This window comes from Lagopus muta, chromosome 2, assembly GCF_023343835.1.
Source record: "Lagopus muta isolate bLagMut1 chromosome 2, bLagMut1 primary, whole genome shotgun sequence".
NCBI lineage: Eukaryota > Metazoa > Chordata > Aves > Galliformes > Phasianidae > Lagopus > Lagopus muta.
Genome location: NC_064434.1, coordinates 74,124,083 through 74,146,503, shown reverse-complemented (window position 1 = coordinate 74,146,503; position 22,421 = coordinate 74,124,083). Strand labels below are relative to the sequence as shown.

Here is a 22,421-nt window from a genome sequence, read left to right as displayed (position 1 = left end):
TATTTAGCAATGAGGATCTAACTGGAAAGTGCCAGCTCTCTTTTTATTGCACTTTATCAATATTGTTAAAGGAATGATGTAATTGTTTGGGGTTTGGTAAAGACATTCCATGTCACTTCAGTGTTAATACCAGGCTGGAGCCTTCCTTGTCTGCCTGCGTAAGCTAGATAAACACAGACCTGTGTGCTTTCTTCTCATCTCAGGATACTTTCTCAGAGGGATCTTGGAACATATGCCTATTGCAAGCTAAACATTTCACTTTTCATTTTATCCATGTGCCAGAAATCCATTCCTTGGATAAACACTTTACATACTGACACTCTTAAAGTCACTAAACACGATAAATAAAGAGAGAATACATCATTTCAAAACCGATTAAACATTTTCTCACTTGTGACAAATGAACAGCTATACACTGCATGGAGTCCCTAGAGCAGACATTCCATTTTCTTTGTCTTCATTTTGCGTGGAAGATTAACTTTCCATTTCAGTTCATCTATTGCACAATTGAGCTTTTCTAAAATTGCTGCTTTTCCCCCCCAATCATTATTCATTTTAGAAATATTTCTGTTGTTATTGCTGCAAGAGCTTTCCTTCAGACTTGTGTTTTTATGGAGATATCAGATTTAATATTTTGTGTCCAAGCTAAAACGAAGAAAATTTGTATCTCATACTAAAAGCAAAAGAAATGCTGTTGTCAGGTAGACCTGAACTTATCTGTGGGCTGAATTTGTCCACTCTAAAAAGGAAAATCCAAACACATAATTCACATTATTTTTTCTCCATCAAATCTGTCACTTTTCCTTGCACCACTTGCTTGCCTAGTCATCCTATACACAGCTATTCTTCATATGATTAGCCAAATGAAATGAATCTTTTATATAGCTCTTTAAGCTATCATCTTATCTTTCACTCCCTGCCAAAAAAGATCTCAAGAAATTTATTTCTAAGCCTCTTTAAGGATCTTAATGCAATAAACACACACAATACTAAAACTACATCAAGCACTTGTTTTTTCAATATTTTAACAAATACCAGCAATTTGCTTAACGCTTTCAGTGGAAAGGTGCAAGGAAGAAAGACAAACATAACTCAAAGTAACAGTAAAAATAATGTTGTCCCTAGATTTCTTGTTTTATGTCCCAGTGTGATTCCTCATGTTTTCCAAAAAAACTTCTGAATATAATGTACAAAAACGAACTGGAATTTCCTTCTTGGACAAAGTACTACGTAAAAGGAGCTGCTGTATTCAGCACAGGGGGAGAAGAAAGAATTAGGACAAATAGGAAGGATTAGGAGTAGGCCTTCTGTATACTTAAGTAAGAGGTATCATACTGACAAAGCAGTAATTCCTTTGATGATGTGAGATTGTGATGTAACAATGGAACTATATACCACTCAATGACCCATCTACACCATGAAAGTGAGAATGGAACTTGTGACAAAAGAACATCCAGTCTCTCCTTTTCAAATGCTCTATTATGTAGGCCAAGAATAGACAGAGATAGTTATGCTCCACCGGGAGAACGGTCACTGTCATGTTACATTGAACCTAGGTAGAAACTGGGGCATCAGAGCCATAAAATGGCTGAAAAAACATAACAAAAATTGGAATCTTTTACATTTTAATGGTATCTGGTTGAAAGACTTACCAGCTGTATTCACCAGCATGTGCTTAGCAGCAGTTGTAGTTAATACAAAAAAAGATGCTATGTTTGGCAAATGGAAAACTAATGTAGACTGTCAATTTCACCAAATCTGGACTAGAAACGGAGTGTCATTTCAGCCTTCTGCTGGGACAGATTTTATCTGACCCATTTAGAGCTTCTGGAGAATTTTGCCAGAAATTAGAAGAAGCCACACACTGCACAGTAAAGTTCACAATTTTGAAAACCCTCAACTGCACATACCTGAAATTTCATTCAATAAAATTTAATGAAGTATTTTGCTTTTAACCACAAAAAGTATTTGAAGAAAGTCATATTTAATTATATACATATCACTAGATTATTAAAAAACCAAATCTGTATTCTATAAGCATAGAAAGTAGTACCTAATGATTAGTAGCTGTCTGGGAATAGTGTCTGTGAAGTCGCTGTAATTCTGGTGTTGAACTCCCTCAGTTCAGATATCATACTCTAACTTCATTTTTATATAATGTACATGCATTTTCTTAAAGATAAATCTCATGCAATATTTCTCTAAAAACAGAATATATTCCTATTGCTCTGTATTCTATTAAGTTATATATTATGCTTTTTATTCATCAAATTGAAACTTACAATAGATACATGTCAATCTGCTTTCTCAGTGCATTTCTTTCAAAATTCAAAAAAGTAAAATGTTGGCCTCCAATTCAGCAATTTGTAGCAAAACATGTTTTTTACAGAAGGATTTTGTCACTGTTTTTTCTTACCTTTTATGTGCTTCTGTCAGTGACTTCTCTTCATTTTCTTGGTCTATTTTAGCTGTAAAAATACAGGCAAAATATTAGCTACAAAGTTAAATTTACAGGCACTGTTTTATGAAAATATTTCACTGTAATTGCTGTGATTTGTTTATCCTGCATTTTGTAAAAACAACCTTAAGATACACTAATGTACATCAATTCTGAAAAAAGTGATATGAATTCTGATATCTGTTTAAATAAACAAACAAAAACTCCTCAGAGCAAGATTTAAAAAAAAAAATTCTTGCACTAATATAAACAACAATCAGGTCATGAATGTGACATTAAAACAATTCTTAAAGAATGACTCTGAAAACTAGAAATATGGGAACCAAGAGGAAAAGCTGAGTGAAAAGCTTGAAGCATTAAGCCTTTGTAAAAGTTGCTTGACAGTCACAAATAAAAGCTACCTTCCTTCTCCCATCCCCCTGCAAATAACTACAGGTAACTTACAAATAAGAATGAAATAAGATGTAATATATAGTGAAGCAATAGAGATATGATGGACCCATTTTGAAAAGAAAAATTTTATATGAAGGAAATTATTACATGGTCATTATATGAAGAGTTAAAACATGAAGCAGCCATTGCCACACATAAATGCAAAAATGATCAAATTTTCAAAGCTTCTCTCATACTGCATTTTATATCAAGTTTACTTAACTAGGAAATAATGATGTGCAACACCTACCAGAAAATGCGCATTAAACTTGGAAAAAAAGAATAAGTAAAGCTCTAGTACAAACTACTCTGTGCAAGCATGCTTATAGTATAGAGTTCAGGTATTCAGGTAGCACATCTTAAATTCATTCAAGATATAATATTTTGGCCAAAATCTTTTTAATTTAGAACTTGATTCCCTTTTCCATTCCGCTGGAGTAGTAACCTGCTAATTTGCAAGGACAATTTTAGGATTGCAGAAATTCAGTTGGTCTAGGAGCATGAAGAGGCTCTACACGGTCCTGAAAACAAATGCCAGTGGTGCAAGTTTCATAAAGAAATCTAAAAATAATAATAATAATAATAATAATAATAATAATAAAAATAGAGCTCTAAAGTTATTTACCGTTCTATTGTTCCTACATAGTTCCACAATAATAATTAAAATTATTTCTTCTTGCATTATAGATGCACTACCTTTAAAATAGAAAATGCAGATCTAAAATTTGGCAACTTGGCACAGATGAGAATAGCAATGGAAATATTAGGAATCAAATGTAATTGCTACTGTTTTGATTGATGTTTCAATCAGCAGCAGTTTACACTTGCACAAAACATTAAAATAGTTAAAGCTGAAAGTGTTTTTTACTAGTAGTAATGCAGTCAGCTGAGCCAGGTGAGCAATGCTTGGTTTACTTGCAGCAACAACCTTTGTACCTAGCAGTCATTACTTGATTCAGGCTCCACCGTTGTTTAGTTTGAAGTGAAAAATAAATCCCAGCAAACCACAGGAAACTTTAGGGAGATCTGGGTAAATGTTCTCAAGAAAACTCCAGAGCACACGAAGGCTGCCTGATTACGGGTTTCATTACTGACTTGAAACTCGGCCCAGATTCTTCAAAAGGTTTGTAACGGCTCACAACTCTTTTGACTGAACCTGGGCCCAGTGTTGAGTGAATCTGGGCTGACTTATAGTTTTGCTTGAAAGTCTTGCTTGGCTTTGGATATGAAACCAGGTGAAACCTGGCAGCTTTGACAGAATTTTTTTTTCCTTTATACTTCAATCCTAAAAGTCAAGGTATGATTTGCTGTAAAAACATATGCTACAAGAGAGAAGAAACTCCACACAAACTCCATGAATGAAGGGAGAGTCAACATCTAGTTCTACAGTAACGCTTTTTCTTAGTACCTTCAAATACAACTTCTAAATTAAGCAATTGTTACTGAAACATGTAATTTGGACTCCACTGAGTTAAGCAATGCTTGGAAATGGAGCTTAGTATATTCTAGTATATTCTAGTTTGGGACAGCCTTTTAGTAATCAGATTTGTACAGAACCTTTTTTTTTTTTTTTTTTTAAATAATTTCCAGGATTGACGGAACATATCATCTGCATTGTCTAGATTTGCCTTTCTTCCTCATATCCAATAATTCAACACAGACCTACCTAACAACAATGGATAAAATATTCGATAATTTATTTTTGGAAGACTGCAAGCACAACACATATGATACATATGATACAAGGCTTATCAAAGCATGTCAGAATGTCTCCATTCTGCAACAGAAACTCTTGTTCAAATTCACTTTCAAAGCATGAATATATACTTTTAATCATTTCAAGTATCTGTAGTTCTAATAATTTCCTAGAGATAAGTATTACACAAAGAAAAGAATCTTGAAAATGATCTGTAATAGCTTTTTTCTTTTAGTATAAATGAAATATACCCAAAGAGAGATTCCATTTTACATCACATCACCTCTTGAAATTAAGACTTTTGCAAGGAAAAAGTTCACCCTTAGAGAGAATTCCTCTGCACTCTGTTCCAAATATGTGATGAAACTTTTAAACATTACTAAAGGGATATTATTCAGGCATGGATCAGACTTGCAATTCATTTTTTCTTATTTTCTAGATGAAAATAGTTGAAGAACTGAATAAAAATGATTCTGCTTGAGCAAGAAGACCAGTGGCACCAGCAAAAGAGAAGAAAATGTAGTACACTGTGAATCTGTCAGTGTCCAAAGTAAATTCTTAAATAACTATATCTGCACTAGCGTACAGTAAGCATGTGAAAGATGTGGACATCAGCTAGTCAAAGAAATTCATGGAGATTTAACCAGCTGGGGAAGAAAACCTACTGTTATCAAAAACCACAAAAGTAGTGATATCACCTAGATATAATGGAATAACTATTAGATGTAGAGGCAACTGGAGAGTCCTATAATTTTTGAAACTGTCCACTCTTATGATCACCTAATGTTAGTGATCTTTGGTGTTTTTTGTAGTGATTGCCCCATTGGTAAACTACTTTCAACTCATTTCTCTGCTTTAACAAGGGAGATAAAATAAATCAGTAATGTTTTTAATACAGTTTTCTCAAAAAGCTCTATACATTTTTGAACATAAAAGCTAAGACAGATTCACTTGAAGAGTCCCACAGTGCATTAGACTTTATCTTTTCATTGAATATAATACATCTTCACCTTCATTTCTTTCTCCAGAGCAGCTCTTCAGAACTGGTAAAGCGTGCCTGAAAGGCACCAGTTTGACATTCTTCCTTCTTGGCAGCCTGTATCAATGAAGTGCTAAGTACAAGCTGAAACGTATGTATGAGGGGAGAAGAGTACTGGGAGAAAAGTATATTTCCTTTTTTCCAGATGATAAGTCCTCTAGCAGGTGAAGCAAAAAGAAGAAAATCTCTACTGACTTGTGGCAGCAAATGGTGCGGGAGAATTTGTCCTTTTCAGGGGTAGAGAGGCAGCTGAGCATTTCTGGGTGCTCAGCTCAGTCAATAAAATTCTCAATCTCTATCATGAAGAAGCAAGATTTACTCAGAAAATTTTACTGCTTTTCTCCGAAAAACATTAAAACAAGTCTTGCAGTCACATTTGCTTTTGTATACACCCTTGCACTGACCATACCAGCAACCGTTTGCAGACTCTAATGGCAGATACAGGAGTTTCTTTTTTGGGGGGCCAATCTTGGCCAATTAAAAAATATTCCATATTTTACTGACTCATCTTCTCTCCAATTCCCTGCATAGATTTCTTGGTCTTTGACAATGAATTTCTAAACCACCTCCAACAATACTGCTTCAAGCCTATTACAGAATATATCATACTAAGAAGTACTAGTCCCTATATTTCATGTAATGCAGCAGGAGTAGAAGTAAAACTTAATTTTGTATCTCTGCCTGTATACATTTTATATATATAGTAGGTCTTTATATGCACACTCTTATAATCCTGAATGAATGTGTATCCTGTGAAATCTACTTAAAATGATAGAATTGAAAAATAATCTTAGGTCATATTTAAAAATATTGCAATATTGAAAAAAGGAAAATTTCAGAGTTAAAATGGTCTTTCATGAAGCAAGAAAAATCCATGAAGCCTTACCTATTTATGACCTATACTGAATTAATTATTTAATTAATTACTTTCATTTCACTTTTTATTTGAAATCATGTAATGCCTTTTTATGAGTCAACGTGATACTGTTTGCCTGCTTTCTATTAAGACACCTTCATATTATTTAATGTTAGTCACCATCTACAGCTAGCTCTATACTTTCTAAACACTTTCTATTTTTTTCCTCAAAACTCAAGTACATTCCTTCCTCCCCATGTCATTCCTTCCCAAGCATGAAGACTGTACTATATCCTAGACTTTTTCAGCAAATCTCTTCACTAGAGGCTAAATGCATTTCATTGAAATTTATAAACGCTTTGACTTCTATTTAATCAATTTTTTGGTTTTTTAATTTTTAATCAATTTTTTGTTTGATGTTCTATAATTGGAGTATAAAACTTGATTTAATGCAATTCAGTGCATTTCCAAAGCTTTGTACATAAAATCTAATTAACTTAATGTATAAAATCTTTGTCATTATCAGCAAATAACCACATTCCAGAATGATACATGCCATTATTCTGTGTTTGCTCTTTTAATTCTTTTAAATTCCAGTCCTGCAAAGGTTACATATAAACTTCTGCAAAGGTACACACATAAACAGTCATACCAAAGTGACCTATGCTTTTACAAAAGCCTGAAACACTGCATGAAACTGAATGAGGGAAATGTACACAGGCATTCCAGAAAATGGCAGTGTTTAGCAAAGCAGTGGCTTTCCCTTTTTCACAATGTAAGAGATTAAAAGTAAATGGAGAAAGGTTCAATGACAATTACATAAAAAAATAGTCTTTTATAATGAAGGTCTTTTCTTATCTCAAAGGCAGCAGGCATTTCAGACACATGCTACAGCCTTTGCTGGAATCAAGCTTCTCTGTGAATTAAGAACCTTGCCAAGTATTTTCTCATTTTCAGTCCAATCAACTTTCTTCCAAATTTAAGCTTTATACCTTCTGCCTTAAATCTACATCAATATATCAGGTTATTTTCTGTATTTAGGTCAGATTATGTTCCATATAGACATTGCATACAACATATATTGTGTCTATTATCAGTGCTTGCAATTTTTTGCAAAAAGTTTGAAAGTACATTCCATTCTTTATCATCTCTTCCAGAAAGTTTAAAAATCTTTAGAAATATTTGCCCTAAGACTAGCAGGGAGATCAGTCTTGCAACTACCTTTTGAACTGGGATGATTCTGCCTTATGCTACTTATATTTTAATAGTAGTGAAATTATTAGAAATCCATTTTACTGGAGAAAAAAAAAAAAAAAAAAAAAAAAACAAAAAACCACTCCAAAACTTTTAAAAGCCTTTGCTGTAGTATTTACCAGAAGCTTTGACAATAACTTTGTTTTTTTCCCCTCCACTGTGATGCTGAATGAATACTAGCTGAGACTGAAAATATACCAAAACATGCCAATATATCTACTCTGGAGAGGAACAGCTCACCGCTCTCCAGTCCTAAAAGATAAAAACCAAAACCCAACCAAGCAACAACAAGGACCAAATTTAAAAAAAGAAAAAAAAAAAAAAAGCTGACTTTTCTGAAGTGTGTGTGGAAGGTTAGACGGTACATTTTTCATCCTTCCACTGACCCAACTCCACTGAGGTCTGAGAACTTGAAAAGCCCATCTGATGCCATGAGGAACAACCTCTGCACAGGAGAAAGGGAGACTAGAGAGATAAGATGTTGGAAGAATAACCACCACAAAGTCACATAGCTACACTTTCATTAAGGCCTAAGGTTCAAGTCTACAGGACCTCTGCCAGAGCTCCTACTGAAGTTGCTTCTGTTCTCCTTGGTTGCACATATAGTTTTTGAATGCCTCTCAGAAAGCTGTAAAATAATTGTTTGGATATCAGAATACTGTTCAACACTGATTCTGAAAATACCTTGACAAAATTAGCTATGAAAGCAGACTAACAAAGGCACCAGAGTCTGTGCAAAGCTCTTCAAGCAAGCAACAAAAAAATACCCACCTCTTACTTTCTCCCCTTTGGTCTTCTGAACGTTTGTTGCCTCAACTTCTGACTTTTATTCTGTTGTTTGCTCTACTTGCATGTTTCATTTAATAAACTTAATGTAGTTGGCTACGAGAGTGGCACTGGGAAAAACTATGCAGTTATTTTAAATGGAAACAATCAAACAGGATTTTGTTTTGTTTTGTTTTTGGGGGAGAGGGTGAGAAGAAACTGTAAGTGAGAGTTAAATAATTAATCCTTAGGTGATGTCAAGAGCTGAAGCTTAGTGGCTTTGTAAAAAAAAAAATACGCAGAAAGTCAAACTTTTTTATACACACACACAAAGTGATATGCATATTTTAGCTTATAACATGCCATAATAGGAATTTTGTAAGGAAAAAAAATAGACTTTAACAGTTAATAAAAATTATTTAGTACATTTGCACATAAAGGGCATAAATAAGCATAGTCAAAAAACAGGCCGACTTTCTGGTTCAGATTCAGAAGCAATTCTGAGTAGACATCATAGGTCTACTCAAACAGCACTTAAATGTCCCTCTTCAGCACTTGTGTTCCATGATAACATTGTATTGTTGGCCTGTGCTATGATCTTGACCCTGTGATTACTGTCTGTAGTCACTGTCTGGCCACAAACCCTATTGCAATATAAATTATTTCTACTGAACTGGTTTCAAAGGACTATGAATAAGGAGATGCACAAAACTGTTATCCCTTCTGATCTCCTGATCTCTCTCAAGGGGATATCACATCTTCTCAGGTAATTGAATACAGGAATGCATTTTAGTAATCTCAGATGGAAAGCAACAAGAATCCTTTCATCTGCTTGTCTACATCCTAAATCTTTTTTTATTTTCCACTTTTTATTTAAAGTATTAACTAGTATTTGTTTACAATTAGATATGAATGTGCTTTCCAGCAACTTTCAAGTGGAGCCAGGTTGTTGGTTTTTATTACTTTTTTGACAGATACAATGACTTTACAAAGAGCTTAATGACAATAAGTCATTAGAACTATGTTGGTATAGTTTTAAGTATTTCTATTTACACTGAACAAAGATCCAAGTACATTTGGATAGTTTATTATCTGGTATTATTTATGCTAAGAAAACTGCAAAAGAAGACAGATTTTATTCTGGAAATCCTAGCAGGAGTCCAGGATCCTTCTAGATTTCCTATGACATTCATAGAAGATAGCAAGCAGGAAGAATATCCTACTCCATCTCCCCTACTTTCTAAAATTTTCATGCCTATATGAAACAGAATTTTTAAATACTTCACTTAGACCCCAGTTTCTTAAAGACAACTGGGAATAGAACTTTTAATTAGAAAGCATGCAGCATGTTATGTTGTTCCTGTTTTTTCAACACTTTTAGGATAAGCCAAAACATTTATAGTCACTTCAACCAGTCGCACTTCATAATAGTATTACATGACAGGGACAAGTCAAATTATTTGCTGATCCATAGATCTAAGATCCACAGTCATACCAATGATTACGTGATCAACAATACTCTAAAAATTCAACCAAAAAAACCCAACAACCTTGTAAATAAAAGACTCCATGAAGGGAGTCTAGAATACTATAACTGATGATTAAATCATTTGAGTTGGAAGGGACCTGATCCAACACCTCTGTAATGAACAAGGATGCCTATAGCTACAGCAGGTTGCTCTAACCTCGAGTGCCTCCAGGCAAGGGACAACCTGTTCCATAGCTTCTCTACCTTCATCACAAAAATAACTATAATAAAAATAATAACAAAAATCAGCAAAAGTCTTGCCGAGCACTCAAAGCATGTTTCAAGATGTGAATTACCTCTTTGTTTGATCTTTCATTCCATCTCAGGCAGCAATCTGGTAAACAGATAATTTGTTACCCTTTAAAAGATGGAATCTATTTTCCACTGAAGTGAGGTGGAAGTAGGACCCACATCCAAGACTACTAATCCATTATATTCTATTTAACTGCATTATAGACTATTCACTCTAACTTTCTTAAAGGTCATATTCACAGAAATAAAATACAATGTAGTTCACATATAGCTTTGACCACCTCACTCCATGCTACTGATTCTAAAATGCTACACTGCAGAAAGGTCTCAGGAGGTCAGGACTAGGCACTAAACAGATGTGCTGTTACCTAGCATACTGAAAACTAAATACGCATTATTAGGTATGCAAGAGGTTTCATGTCTAATTTAAAAGCAATGATGCCCAGCTGTTAATCTGATCTGTGGACCATTGGAGAACATACCACTACATGCTGATCAGGGTCAGCGCAGCAACTAAACATGAATTAAATTTGAATGTCTCTATTTTAACTTACCATCCCAACAACTAGTTGGTAAGATTTTATCGAAGAAGGGGTGATTTTGCACCCTATCTGCAATGCTTTCATTTATCCGCTGCATCCATTCAGAATGCTTTCATAGTAGCTGACCTGTATTGTGTTTTGATGACTAACACATATCCTCTTCCCAACAAATGCCAAAACAACCTTTAAACAGTCTTTAGTGTTGCAAATACACCATAATGTGAACTAGGATTATTATATCATAATCAATGGAGGTGCTGACTCTTGAGTTGGGGTGAAGTTTTTACAATACTGAGGTAAAACTATGTTTTAGCACCAAGACGTCAGTGTGAGATTTAAAAAAAAAAAAAAATGCTTTCAGTACTCAAAATGTTTTAAAAGCTCTTTCAGTAATCCAGTGAAAAAAATACTAACAAAAAATGTACATTTTTATGGAACTAGTTAAAATGTGATTCCTATATTTCTATTACAACGATTGCATGTTGCTCTCTCTGTATCAAAAATTTACTCTACAATGAAAAAAATAGTTTGTCTGAGTAATGAGTAGATTTTGAAGGCATTATTTAAAGTGAACACCTTCATATAAATTACACAGTATCCAACCTATAGATGTTCTGTGCATTTGTTTTGTTTGTTTTAAAGAAAAACTAAAGCCTAAGTTTTTATATATTTCTAATGATCTTAGTCATATTTTCTCAGTTATTTTTAGAAAAAAAACTTGATGCAGTGGTATCCCTTGTATTAATCAAATTATAAGAGCAACAGTTGAAGGAAATGGAAACAGCAAAATCAATCATTCTGTGTTACAAATTGCCAGAATTAAGATTACCCTAACAGCACTCATTTCACAGTCTTCTGGAGCCAGAAACTGAACCCAGTCATCCAAAATTCAGTCTGATGATTTAGTCTTATTCACAATACATCATCTGATGATGTACAGCCTTTTGCTGCTTGACCTAAAAGAGAAAGTTATTTCCAACTAGCTGGTTGCAGCTATAGAGATAAATACAACACACTTTGTGATTTATATATTCATTTACTAAACGTTTGGAAACTGGATTCCTGGCAAAAAGAGAGATGGTTACAGACAGTTCAATCAAGAGCACAATTTTAGCATTTTTATCCTGCAAGGTCACAAGGATGTGGCTAAAACTCGGGCCTGGAGAAGAATCTGTAGTTCAGCAGGATGAAACCTGGGACTGTCACTTGCTAATAACTGTAAGAATTTTTGTCAAGACTAGAAGGAGCCAAAGGCTGAGTGGTCAGTTTGTTCACCCAAACATACCACCGCTCTGGAATTATTCCTGGTTTTAGACTAACTAGCTAACCATTTGAAAATCATTTTTATTTCTTTTATATGCAATGCATTCTATTCTTAAAATATCCTATAACATAATATAATACTTTTTAAAAAAATCTAGAATTAATGACATCTTATTCAGTAACTAGAACAATAATGGATCCCTTCCTCAGATTTGAAGACTAAAACATTTGCAGAATTTATAGAATCTTAGTTGAAAATCTGTGATTTGAACATCCTGCCTCTTCTCAGGTACCAAACCAGACTGACTGACTTGTCTGAGGGAGCAGTGGCTGCTGCCTCCTATCAGACGTTTCCTGCCTTATCAGGCTGACAAGAATGTACAGCCTAGCTGGAGTCCTAAAAGCAAACATCACAGACTGCTTCTCACTGCAAAGTTAACCACAGTTAAGACTTGGGGATTGGAATTCATTTGTGGCTCATCCATGTACAGTATTTTTATTTATTTATTTATTTTAACTTGAGCTGGCTATCCTATCAAGCGTTAAAGGATTACTAAAGTCTAATGAATTTATCCTCTAACTTGCAGGCTGATTAACACCCTCCAGTCTTTCTCTCACTGTCTCCCGTGTATCCTGAGAAGGTTTGCTCAAGGAAAAAAAAAAGTGATTTCTGAACCTTTCTGAACTGAGGCATGTGGCTGTGATCTCAGATGTTTGTGTGTTCCCACAGAAAAGTACTGATCCAAAAGCAACTGCATTTTCAAATAGTGTTTTCCTTTGTGATTTCTGTTCTACAAACTACAGTAACTTGTGTGGACTGACTTGTGGAAAGAAACCTCCAGTGAAGTTTGCACTCCTATACCGAGGAGACACAAACAATACTTATTAATTTCACACAATTTGGTCTGAATAATGTTTCACTTATAAAGGACTATCTCCCAAATACTAGTATAAACTTTAAGAAGATTGTTAGAAATATGCAGTAAAGAAAAAAATACTTTTATAAAGTTCTTTGCAATATTACACATTTTTCTTTTCAATTTCCTGTTTGCAAGTGTTTTTTTGTTGTTTTTAAAGCAATGGGACTACAGAGAATCTCAGCAGTAATTACTGATATTTAAATTTGAGAATAACAAATTTTTTGACTGAGAGTTTACTACATGTGATTCCAAAAAGAGGACAGAATACATGGGAGAACAGAGGTTTGCCTTGGAGGTTCTGACACATGCAGACCCTCAGAAACTGCATGTATTGAGATGGAGCAGATATTTTGATTTTCTGTTAAATAGATTGACTACTTTGCTTATTTTGATGAATACAATGACACTTTAGACTGCTGACTAGGATAGCAAGGTAAATGCTAGGCAGCCTCAGCTATATACACCACAAACATTTTGATCTAAAACATTATGACTCTGAACACATACCTTACTTCTTCCCCTTCTTTATCCTTTGAAAGAAATAAATTCCACTAATCAGCTAGAAGAACAATCATTTTTGCCTCTAATGACTCTAATGAAAATGAAAGTGTTAACAATTTTGTTTTTATTAATACATCAATAGCAACAATCAGCCAGACCAGTTATAGTAACTTAAAGTTACATAACTGTGCATAGTTACATACAGTAACTATTCTGCTTTTCTATCTCCTTGCCAGGAATACTTAATTTGATGTCCAAGTATTTCTGCCTACAAGAAACTCATTTTCCATTTTAACCGCAAGTTTAGCAATAAGCTTAAGTGAATAACTAGCTACTTTGAACTTTTGGGTCCCATTATGCACACAAGTTATCTACTCTGAAAAGACATCATATAAACATGCCAAATTATTCATGCTTATGAAAAATGTTTTTCATCTGAATTATAAGTTAAAACTTTTTCTGACTTTAGAGAAACTGGAACTTGAAAAGATAAAGCTTAAAGCTTAGCATTTTTTTTCTTTTTTTTGCCCAGAGCATATGTTATATAAACACAAATCCCTAAAAGGTGCCAAGAATTGTCCCTCTGTTTTTCTAAATGATCATGTGTGCAGTCTAGCTGAAAAGACTCATCGATTATGTCTACATAAACAACAAAAGCCCCTAGAAAAAATATCTAGATCAAAAGCCTGTCAAACACTGAACAGGAAAGAGAAATCCTGCTTTAAACATGGCCTCTTTCAAGTCTGAATTCAACCCCATGAAGTAAAAACAAAGGATTTCATAATGAAAGGTATTTAGAATTACTTTTTTTTTTTTTAAACTTAACCAGAGCTTCTTTTTTCCTATATATTAACCTTTGTCTTTCTTACATTGCAATCAAATACTAAAAAATAGTCCTCAAAATTATAAACAGTATAAGCTTTTTAGTCACAATTGTGTTCACAATGCACATTTCCAATTATTTCAATTAAAAAGTGATCATGATATTTTTACTTACATTATGGATTTCCAGTTATTAATGCTTTAGCAAGATCCACTAATAATAACACAGCAAAGTTCTTCATGGATAAGATGCACGGCTATATGTTTTTTCTCATGTTCCTCATAAAATTACCGCAGCTTTTACTTCACATTATTGCCTTAAGTCATAGTCAAAAAAAGGCTACAATAGAGTGAGTGGCTTCTAAAAGTAACACATACGTGACGTAATATAAGCCCCATATTTGACCTGATTTTTTTTTTATTAATAGGCAAGCATGTTGCATGATTTACAGTGTACCATTAGTGATCTGTTTAAGAGTAGCTCATGATTTGATAGCTCCCTATCTACATATATCAGTAATAATATAAACCTAACATATGTGGTATATGTCTATGTTACTAGTTGCATATCATCTGCGCAACAAGAATACAGTTTTAACACATGTAGGTCGCTCCAAAAGTAATGTTTGCTATTTCCATGGAAACTAAACCAGATACAAAAAGCTCAATAACACTATTGGTTGGAGTAAATACTCAGCTACGAAACACCTTTTCAGCAGTCACCACCAGTAGCTAGGTATTTTTGCCAGCAACGAACAAGAGCCTGAATGCTGCATTTAAAAAAGAAAAAGAACTGCTACCACTGCTGAAACTCACCACCCATCATTTCACTGTGCTCACATCCACTGTTTGGACTCCATTATTGTTCAGCAAGTGTCAATGAACATCAATGGGTACAACTGTTTCTGCGTGGAGGAATTCAGTGACACACCAGTGCTTGATATGCACTTCTACATCAGATGCCATTTTGCCAGGCTGCCTCCCTGCTGCCATCTGTCACATAGCAAGAAAGCATAGTGGACTACTGGTGGGAAAGTTCAATCTTTGCTGCCATACCTCCAATATCTGCCTTTGACTTCATGGACCAACAGAAAAAATTAGGAGGCATTGCTTTCTGAGAAGCCCTTGCAGTTCCATATCTAGTCATGCAGGACACAGCACTGTTTGCCAGATTTGACAAATGGATAGTTTGACTCAGGAAGCATCAATTTACATGTACAGTTCAAAACAACGTTTTTGCAATTTTCATAGTTGTAAATGTGAATTTTTTCCACAGTAGTTAGGAAACTGGTAGCCTGTACTGATACATACTGAAATTTGTATAATTTCCTTTTTTACATGTTTGGACAGATGATCACCTTGGATATTCTAATTAAGAATAAAGAAATGCATACCTGCCTGGTCTGTCAAACATCATGCACAAACAGTTAATAATAATTTCTCTCTTACATGTAGAGAAATGTGTTACTGAGAACTATGTTGAGTAATCAGAAGAAACTCACTTCACATAAATCACCTGATCAGGAGGTAACAGACATCTTCTATTAAAAAAAAAAATATTATCAAGCAGAAGGAGCAGTAACATGACCAAGAAAGCTAAAATGCCATTGATTTGTTTACCAGGCCACTGCCAATTTAAGGCATTGAACTCCAAATTGTATCAGAAATTGAACTGGTCAAACACAGAATATACTCTTTCAGTGCAGTATTTCAGTATTTCACTGTGACACGCTGCTAGTTAAAAATTAAATTTATCCATACTTATTTTCCTACCATCTTGCAAAAGAAGAGTCTAGTAAAACATTGTCTATTCATTTTTGAAGTGTTTTTTTTGTTGTTGTGTTTTTTATTCCTTCTAGCACTCAGGATGCCAGTTCATCACGGATACTTAAATCTTTTCTTGCATTTTCCATTAATCACATCCAAGAATTTCATATGGATTTGCCTTACATACGGAAAAAACTAAGTACTTTTGCTGAACTTACTGCATGTTTTTGGCACGTCTAAAGGAATTATCTCTTTGGAAAGAACTTAATGACACAGATCCAGCTTCAATAATTTTTCTAGGAACAAAGGTTGTAAAATTGTTTTCTACTGGAATGTTGAACTTATCAGATCACATACTTGAGCCAATAGCATTTGTCTTTGCTGTCATGCAAAAGAAAATGAGTCACCTACATTACAACAGAATCATTTTGTAAATCTTTTAGAACTGTGTGGCATCTGATTAAACTAATCCACATCTTTCTATGATGCCAAAATAAACAGTCTCTTTCCCACAATGTATAAACATTGTTCCCATAACTTGTCTTTGAAATGTCATGAAAAGGTTAAGTGACGTTTCATTATTTACCTTGACTAATGAATTGCTCCATGCTGTCTTTGAAAGGCTGTAGGTGCTCTTCTAGTGATAGCTGATAAACTTTTGCTGCTTCTGTCTCACATACTGAAATTGAAATAACAGATTAGTTTAGTAATGGCACATCATAGAGTGTATTTTATTTCAACATGCAGATACATACTTCAGTTAATATATACCTAGTGAAATTGCTGGAATATGTTCCTCAAACACACTACTTCAAGTGTGATCTCTGACAATATATTCAGGAACAGTTATGTCATGATCAAATGTTGTTGATCAAAATTTAACAATAACTCATGGTTAGTGTAACTGTTATTTAAATGAACGGTAGCAAGATTACTGAAAACACTGAATTATTTTGAAGGAAAAAAACAATTGTAAGGGGCTGAAAGATATAGGAACAAAATTATGATTTCTGATTTAAGGTAATTTTCATCCACTTACTTTAATCTATATGCACTTAAGTGGCAGTACCTCAATCAAAATGAAGTTCAGGTGCAAAACCAGCACCAACTATTAGGAGCAATCTTAGTTATAGAACTATAGTACATAAAATGCAGATGAGGGCTTGATGTCTGCTAAAACTACAGATGTGGTTAAGTATCTTGCTTTGTTCAAAAATAACCTAGAAGTTACTGAAGTACAAGAACATGACAGTATAGCCATCATAGCTTGAATTCTATAAGAGATCTTGGTGGAGGACAATTTGGTTATTACTTTATCAGAGACCTGGACAGAGAAGCCCAAAGCATCCGTCACAGATTTGTCACTGTTGAGGTGGCATCGCCGTGTTCTCACAGACAAGCCAAAGTAATTTCATTTGGAGCAACAAAAGATACTACTTCAGGAGAATGGCTCTGCCTCAAAATTTCCAATGGAAGTGCACATAGATTTTTATTTACTCTCTGAAGGTTCTTTCAGAGAAAGAGGTCTGTTATTATGTTTTTACATACAGAAGAATAATTACATTAAAATATTTTGAAGCAGCAGAATTCACTATTATCTCCTTTAAATATAAAAGAAATGCATAGAATGCCATCCATCTAAAAACATACAGATGAGAATAACAGTCTGGTTTAGATTAGAAACAATAGGTAAAAGCCATAGATGAATTATATTCTCTAGAAATATGTAATATTTGCAAAAATACCAGAATTAAAAAAAAAAAAGAAATAGTTACCAGGTCATTCTTATCTAACCAATAGTAAATTTTTAACCTGTAGTAACAACATTTTATGGTTTGCAGCCACAGATGAATGACATATCCAAAAGATCATGGTGGCGGTATTGCAATTTAAGATAATGATCCAGGGTTTCATTACCTATGGCAAATGCTAGTCAGAGAGCCCAATGTAGGTCTGCACTTAGTCATTCAAGCTAGAGTATGAAAAATGTAAACAGATATTATGGTAGTCACATTACTCTTTTGTATTTTGTTAGCTGAGCAAATTTATTCATCTTTACTACTCATCTGGTCTCCTATGTCTGGAACAAACTTCTGGAGAATGCAGTATTAGATCTCATAGATAATAATTGTCTTTTCTCATAGTTGTGATTAAATCAAAGACAACTAGTGATATTGATTCTAAAATACAAACGCACAAAGGATGACTGATTCAAATCAAGTAATCAGCAAGTCTAAACAAGCAAAGTCAGGGTGTCACTAAAAATTTCAATCTAATTTTTCTTTAGCTTAGAAACTAATATAAGTACAAGTAGATTTTTAGAAAGCAAAACAATTTTAAATGAACATATTCAAATAAATGGGTAAGGCTACTTAAGAAGCATTTTAGTATACACATATTCAAATGTGTGAGTTATATGTTAAACTAAATACAAAAATACCATCACTGCCGTTAGTGGAGCATTTCTAAGGTTGGAGAAGTCTGATTTTAGAAAGGAACAGAACAGAAACTGTACCTTTGATAAATAGATACTACTGCTGATCAGTTCAGAGCCTGAATACAGAGATTCAGTTTTCCATCTCTTTTATGATGTTTTCATTATTTTTAAAGATTGTGGAAAAAAATGTGTTGATAACTTTAGCAAAGAAAACTTTTTAATTCTTTCTAAAAATATTACCACAAATAGCAAAAATACAAGCATGTTCCAAATGTTCTCTAACGTTCTCCAAGATTCTTAAACATTAGTCAACACCTCTGAAAATAAGGGGAGGAATTCAAAATGACCATGAATTTTCAAAAAGTAATGGCTAGAATGAAGCTGGAGAAATTATGTACTATCATGCAAAATAAATAAATAAAAATCTCATGGTGATATTTTTACTATTCTTTTCTACTGTTCAAAAATACGTGACAATTGAAAGATGCCCTAGAAACAGTCATAATTGTCCATTTAACATCACTTGTACTTCACATCTTTTTCCAAAATATTCCTCACATAACAATTAAAACATTTTACTCTCCTGATTCAATGAGTACCCCTCCAGATATCTCAGATATCTTTGGAAGAAACATGTCTTATAAAAATTTATGCTAAAAAAAAAAAATCTTAAGCCTATACCCATGCCAATATCTGAAGCAGTCCTCTTTCAAAGTCTAGAAGAAAGTACAAGGATATACCATCCTTTGTATTCAGTATCAGTAATGTTTGGAAGAGCAGCAGTTCAGGTTTGTTTCCAACTCTATTTCTGGATTGCAAATAATGCATAAGTAACTTAAAGAAAAAAAGCTTTTTCTTGCTTTGTAGGAAGATACCATATATAATATCTAATTTTTACAAGTGAAGGAATTGCTATCACTGTTAAAATACTAATACCCATCCCGTAATCTGCCAGCTCTGAGACAGCTTGTGTTCAAAACTAGCTCAACTGGATGCTTTCATTATTAAAGGATTAATTAATTAAAGAACTTAAAGAACTGTAAGTTTTATGTTTGTTTTCCAGAGCACCAAGATTGGAATCACAGTCTCCCTGCACAACCTGTTTGTTAGAGTACTCATTTATCATGTCTTGCAATTTGTCACCAGAGTATAAAATCCCTTTACTTGGATGAAGTATTGTTATTCCTTAACTGTAACTGAAGGAATTTTAAAGTGTTCATCATATGAAAGGAACGTAAAATGCTGGACAGTTACCAGCATTTCTGCCCAAGTGCAGGAATATGATACTAAATAAATATGTCAGAAGTGTATTTAATAACTTCTAAGTAATGTGGACATGAAACATGCATTAAAAAAATGTGAAAATGCTAGAGTATTCCATATCTATTCCCCCTCCCCTCCCCCCCCTTCCCAACATATATAAACATACATCACTCCAACAAAGCAGATCACCTAAACACCTAAGATATCAAAGGACTAGGCTGGCAAGGTAGATTTGCTGCAGTAAGATCACAGAAGTTTTGTCTGAAACAAATGCTTATCTGTCTTTCAAGTTCTATCGAGTTAAGTCAAAACTTGCTCTAATACCATCTCTATTCTCACAGCTTCTGTTGTTTTTCACCCTAGGAGATACGTAAGCAACAGAAAGACAATGCTAGTATATGTAGTTCCATTTAATTAAAGCAGATTTTAGATTTTAATATAATGCAAGAATGGAATGGCATTTAAGAATCTTGTAAGACAGGCATAAAAGCACTCGGTAGAAACTTATCTCAAGTGCTGGCACTGCCCAAACAGTAACAAAAAAGGATAAGAACCTCATATTGCTTTATACAGCAAAGGTTTCGGTTCTCTTGGCTACCCACTATACATGCATTTACCTTATTTATACACTCCGAAGACTTCAGATCCTTAGCAGAGGTTGGTACAGGCAGAGACATCTCTTTCTCAGCCCTCTAAACAGTTATTAATATATAAGCAATATTCAAAAAATGATCTGATCTTTGTCAGGGTATTTGGGCTAACCACACCTGAGACCACATATTTACCCATAAAAGTCCTACAGAATTCAGATGGAATTTTAAGACAGGACAGCTTACAATACTTGAGAGAACAAGTGGTGCTAAGACTTAAGAAACTATTTTTAAGGATGTTTTGAAACTATCTCCCTGATTTTCAGGGGTTCTGAGTACACAGTGTCCCACAGGCCATTAGCCTGTATCCAACATGTCAGATAGGTATATAACAGTGTAATCACTATTTTCACTTCAGTGATTTTTTTTTTTTTTTTAGCACTGCAACTTATGACTTTAAAAGAATGTTTAGACTTTATCAAAGGAGAACACTGGCGTCATCAAAAGAAATTGATGAATTCAGCCCCAAGTACAGAAACAGCTCTTTTTTTTTCCCCTTTTTTTTTTTTTTTAATTGTAAAGACTTACACTAAGAACTGCTGAGTCTTCAAGGGATCCCATAGACAACTCCTTGTTTGGAGTTTTAAGGACAGTAAAATATGACTCACAGATTGACTGAAAGCCTGGCTTTAGTTTACATCTGGTTTAGGTTTAGGAGTCTGCATGCTGCGTAGCTGCCACAATTAACCCTTTCAGTAATAGCTGAACAAACAGCTAGAATTTTTGGATGCACACTGCTAATGAATAAGCAAAAGTAAAGATTTAATTTGGCTAAGACAATAGCTGTTTCTGTAAAGGTAAATTAAAAAGATAACAGAAGGACATAGCTTGCAAGCATTAATAGAAGATCAGTGGATCAATGTATCAGCGGATACAATCTCATATGCAAGGCAATCCATGGTCAACACAACTGTTGACACCTAAATGTTTAATAGATTATTATGCGAATAAAAAATTGTAAGGAACCAAAGCATATCTACTATCTTATATCTCTCAGTCCCATCTTGATAATGCCCCAGATTCAGATACAATTCTTGCTGCTGCACAAAATGGAACTTTCAGTTCTCTGATTGCCACAGCAGGTACTAGATGTATAATTTCTATTGCTACACAGCTGAGATGAATAGATAATTTCAGGTCACAGTAAGAAGCACTGAAAAAATAGGGATCATGTACTTTTCCAAATTATTGTGGGACCCTTCTTGGAAGACACTTGTTAAAATATTAAGTGCTCTGTATCTGCTTAACAATTTATAAACACTTTCAGTCATGTTTATTTCAAGCCAAAGAGAAATAGCAAGCTGTACTGCCTACCTTCTTACGGATGGAGACTTCTGAATGTCTTGTTAGCACTCATGGTAGAAAACAGATACTTAAATTACGAAAATATTACTTATAATAAGTTTTCAGTCAAAGATAGTAAGTATTACAATACTGTGGCATATAAATAAGCACTGACTGGCTCAATTTTATAGCATTGTATGGTATTACTCTTCTTTTCAACATTCTACTAATCAGATTTATTTTCTGCCTGACATTGTTTCTAATTGCATTTTAGCTGAGCTTCAGTGAAAGTTTTGCAATAAATGACAATTGATGAATTGGATTATGATTTGCAAGAATAAACTATTTTAAAGCTTAAATACTAACAAGCAGCCAAAGAACAGCTTCTAAACAGTCTTAACTTATCATAAGTGCTTCATGAATAACTCTCACTGCCACTCTAATGTTCTAGTTCTTTCCTAAACAAAATATATGTTCTGAAGAACTTTATGGGCCACAAATCCAATCTTTTGCTAAATCACAACTGTGCATCCATATGCTAGTACTGACTGTACAACAGAAGTCCTAATCAGCAAGAGTCACTCAACATTCTAGTGACCCTGGATGCCCAATTTTCTTTTATATGGTGAGTTGATTTAAATCATGTGACAAGTGCTAAAGTTTCATCCCTGGAATGACATAAGAAAAGAGTC

At 34.0% G+C, this 22,421-nt stretch overlaps 1 protein-coding gene across 4 annotated transcripts in view; it reads right to left on the bottom strand.

Annotated features, from left to right (window-relative positions):
• FMN2 (formin 2) overlaps positions 1–22,421 on the bottom strand; it is a 145,200-nt gene that overhangs the window by 25,505 nt on the left and 97,274 nt on the right. For all 4 annotated transcript variants that reach the window (XM_048937759.1, XM_048937758.1, XM_048937761.1 and 1 more), the window contains 2 exons: positions 16,682–16,774; positions 2,417–2,468 (listed from right to left, as the gene is read on the bottom strand). In XM_048937759.1, coding sequence (XP_048793716.1) covers positions 2,417–2,468; positions 16,682–16,774 — 145 coding nt within the window. The remainder of the gene's footprint in view (positions 1–2,416; positions 2,469–16,681; positions 16,775–22,421) is intronic.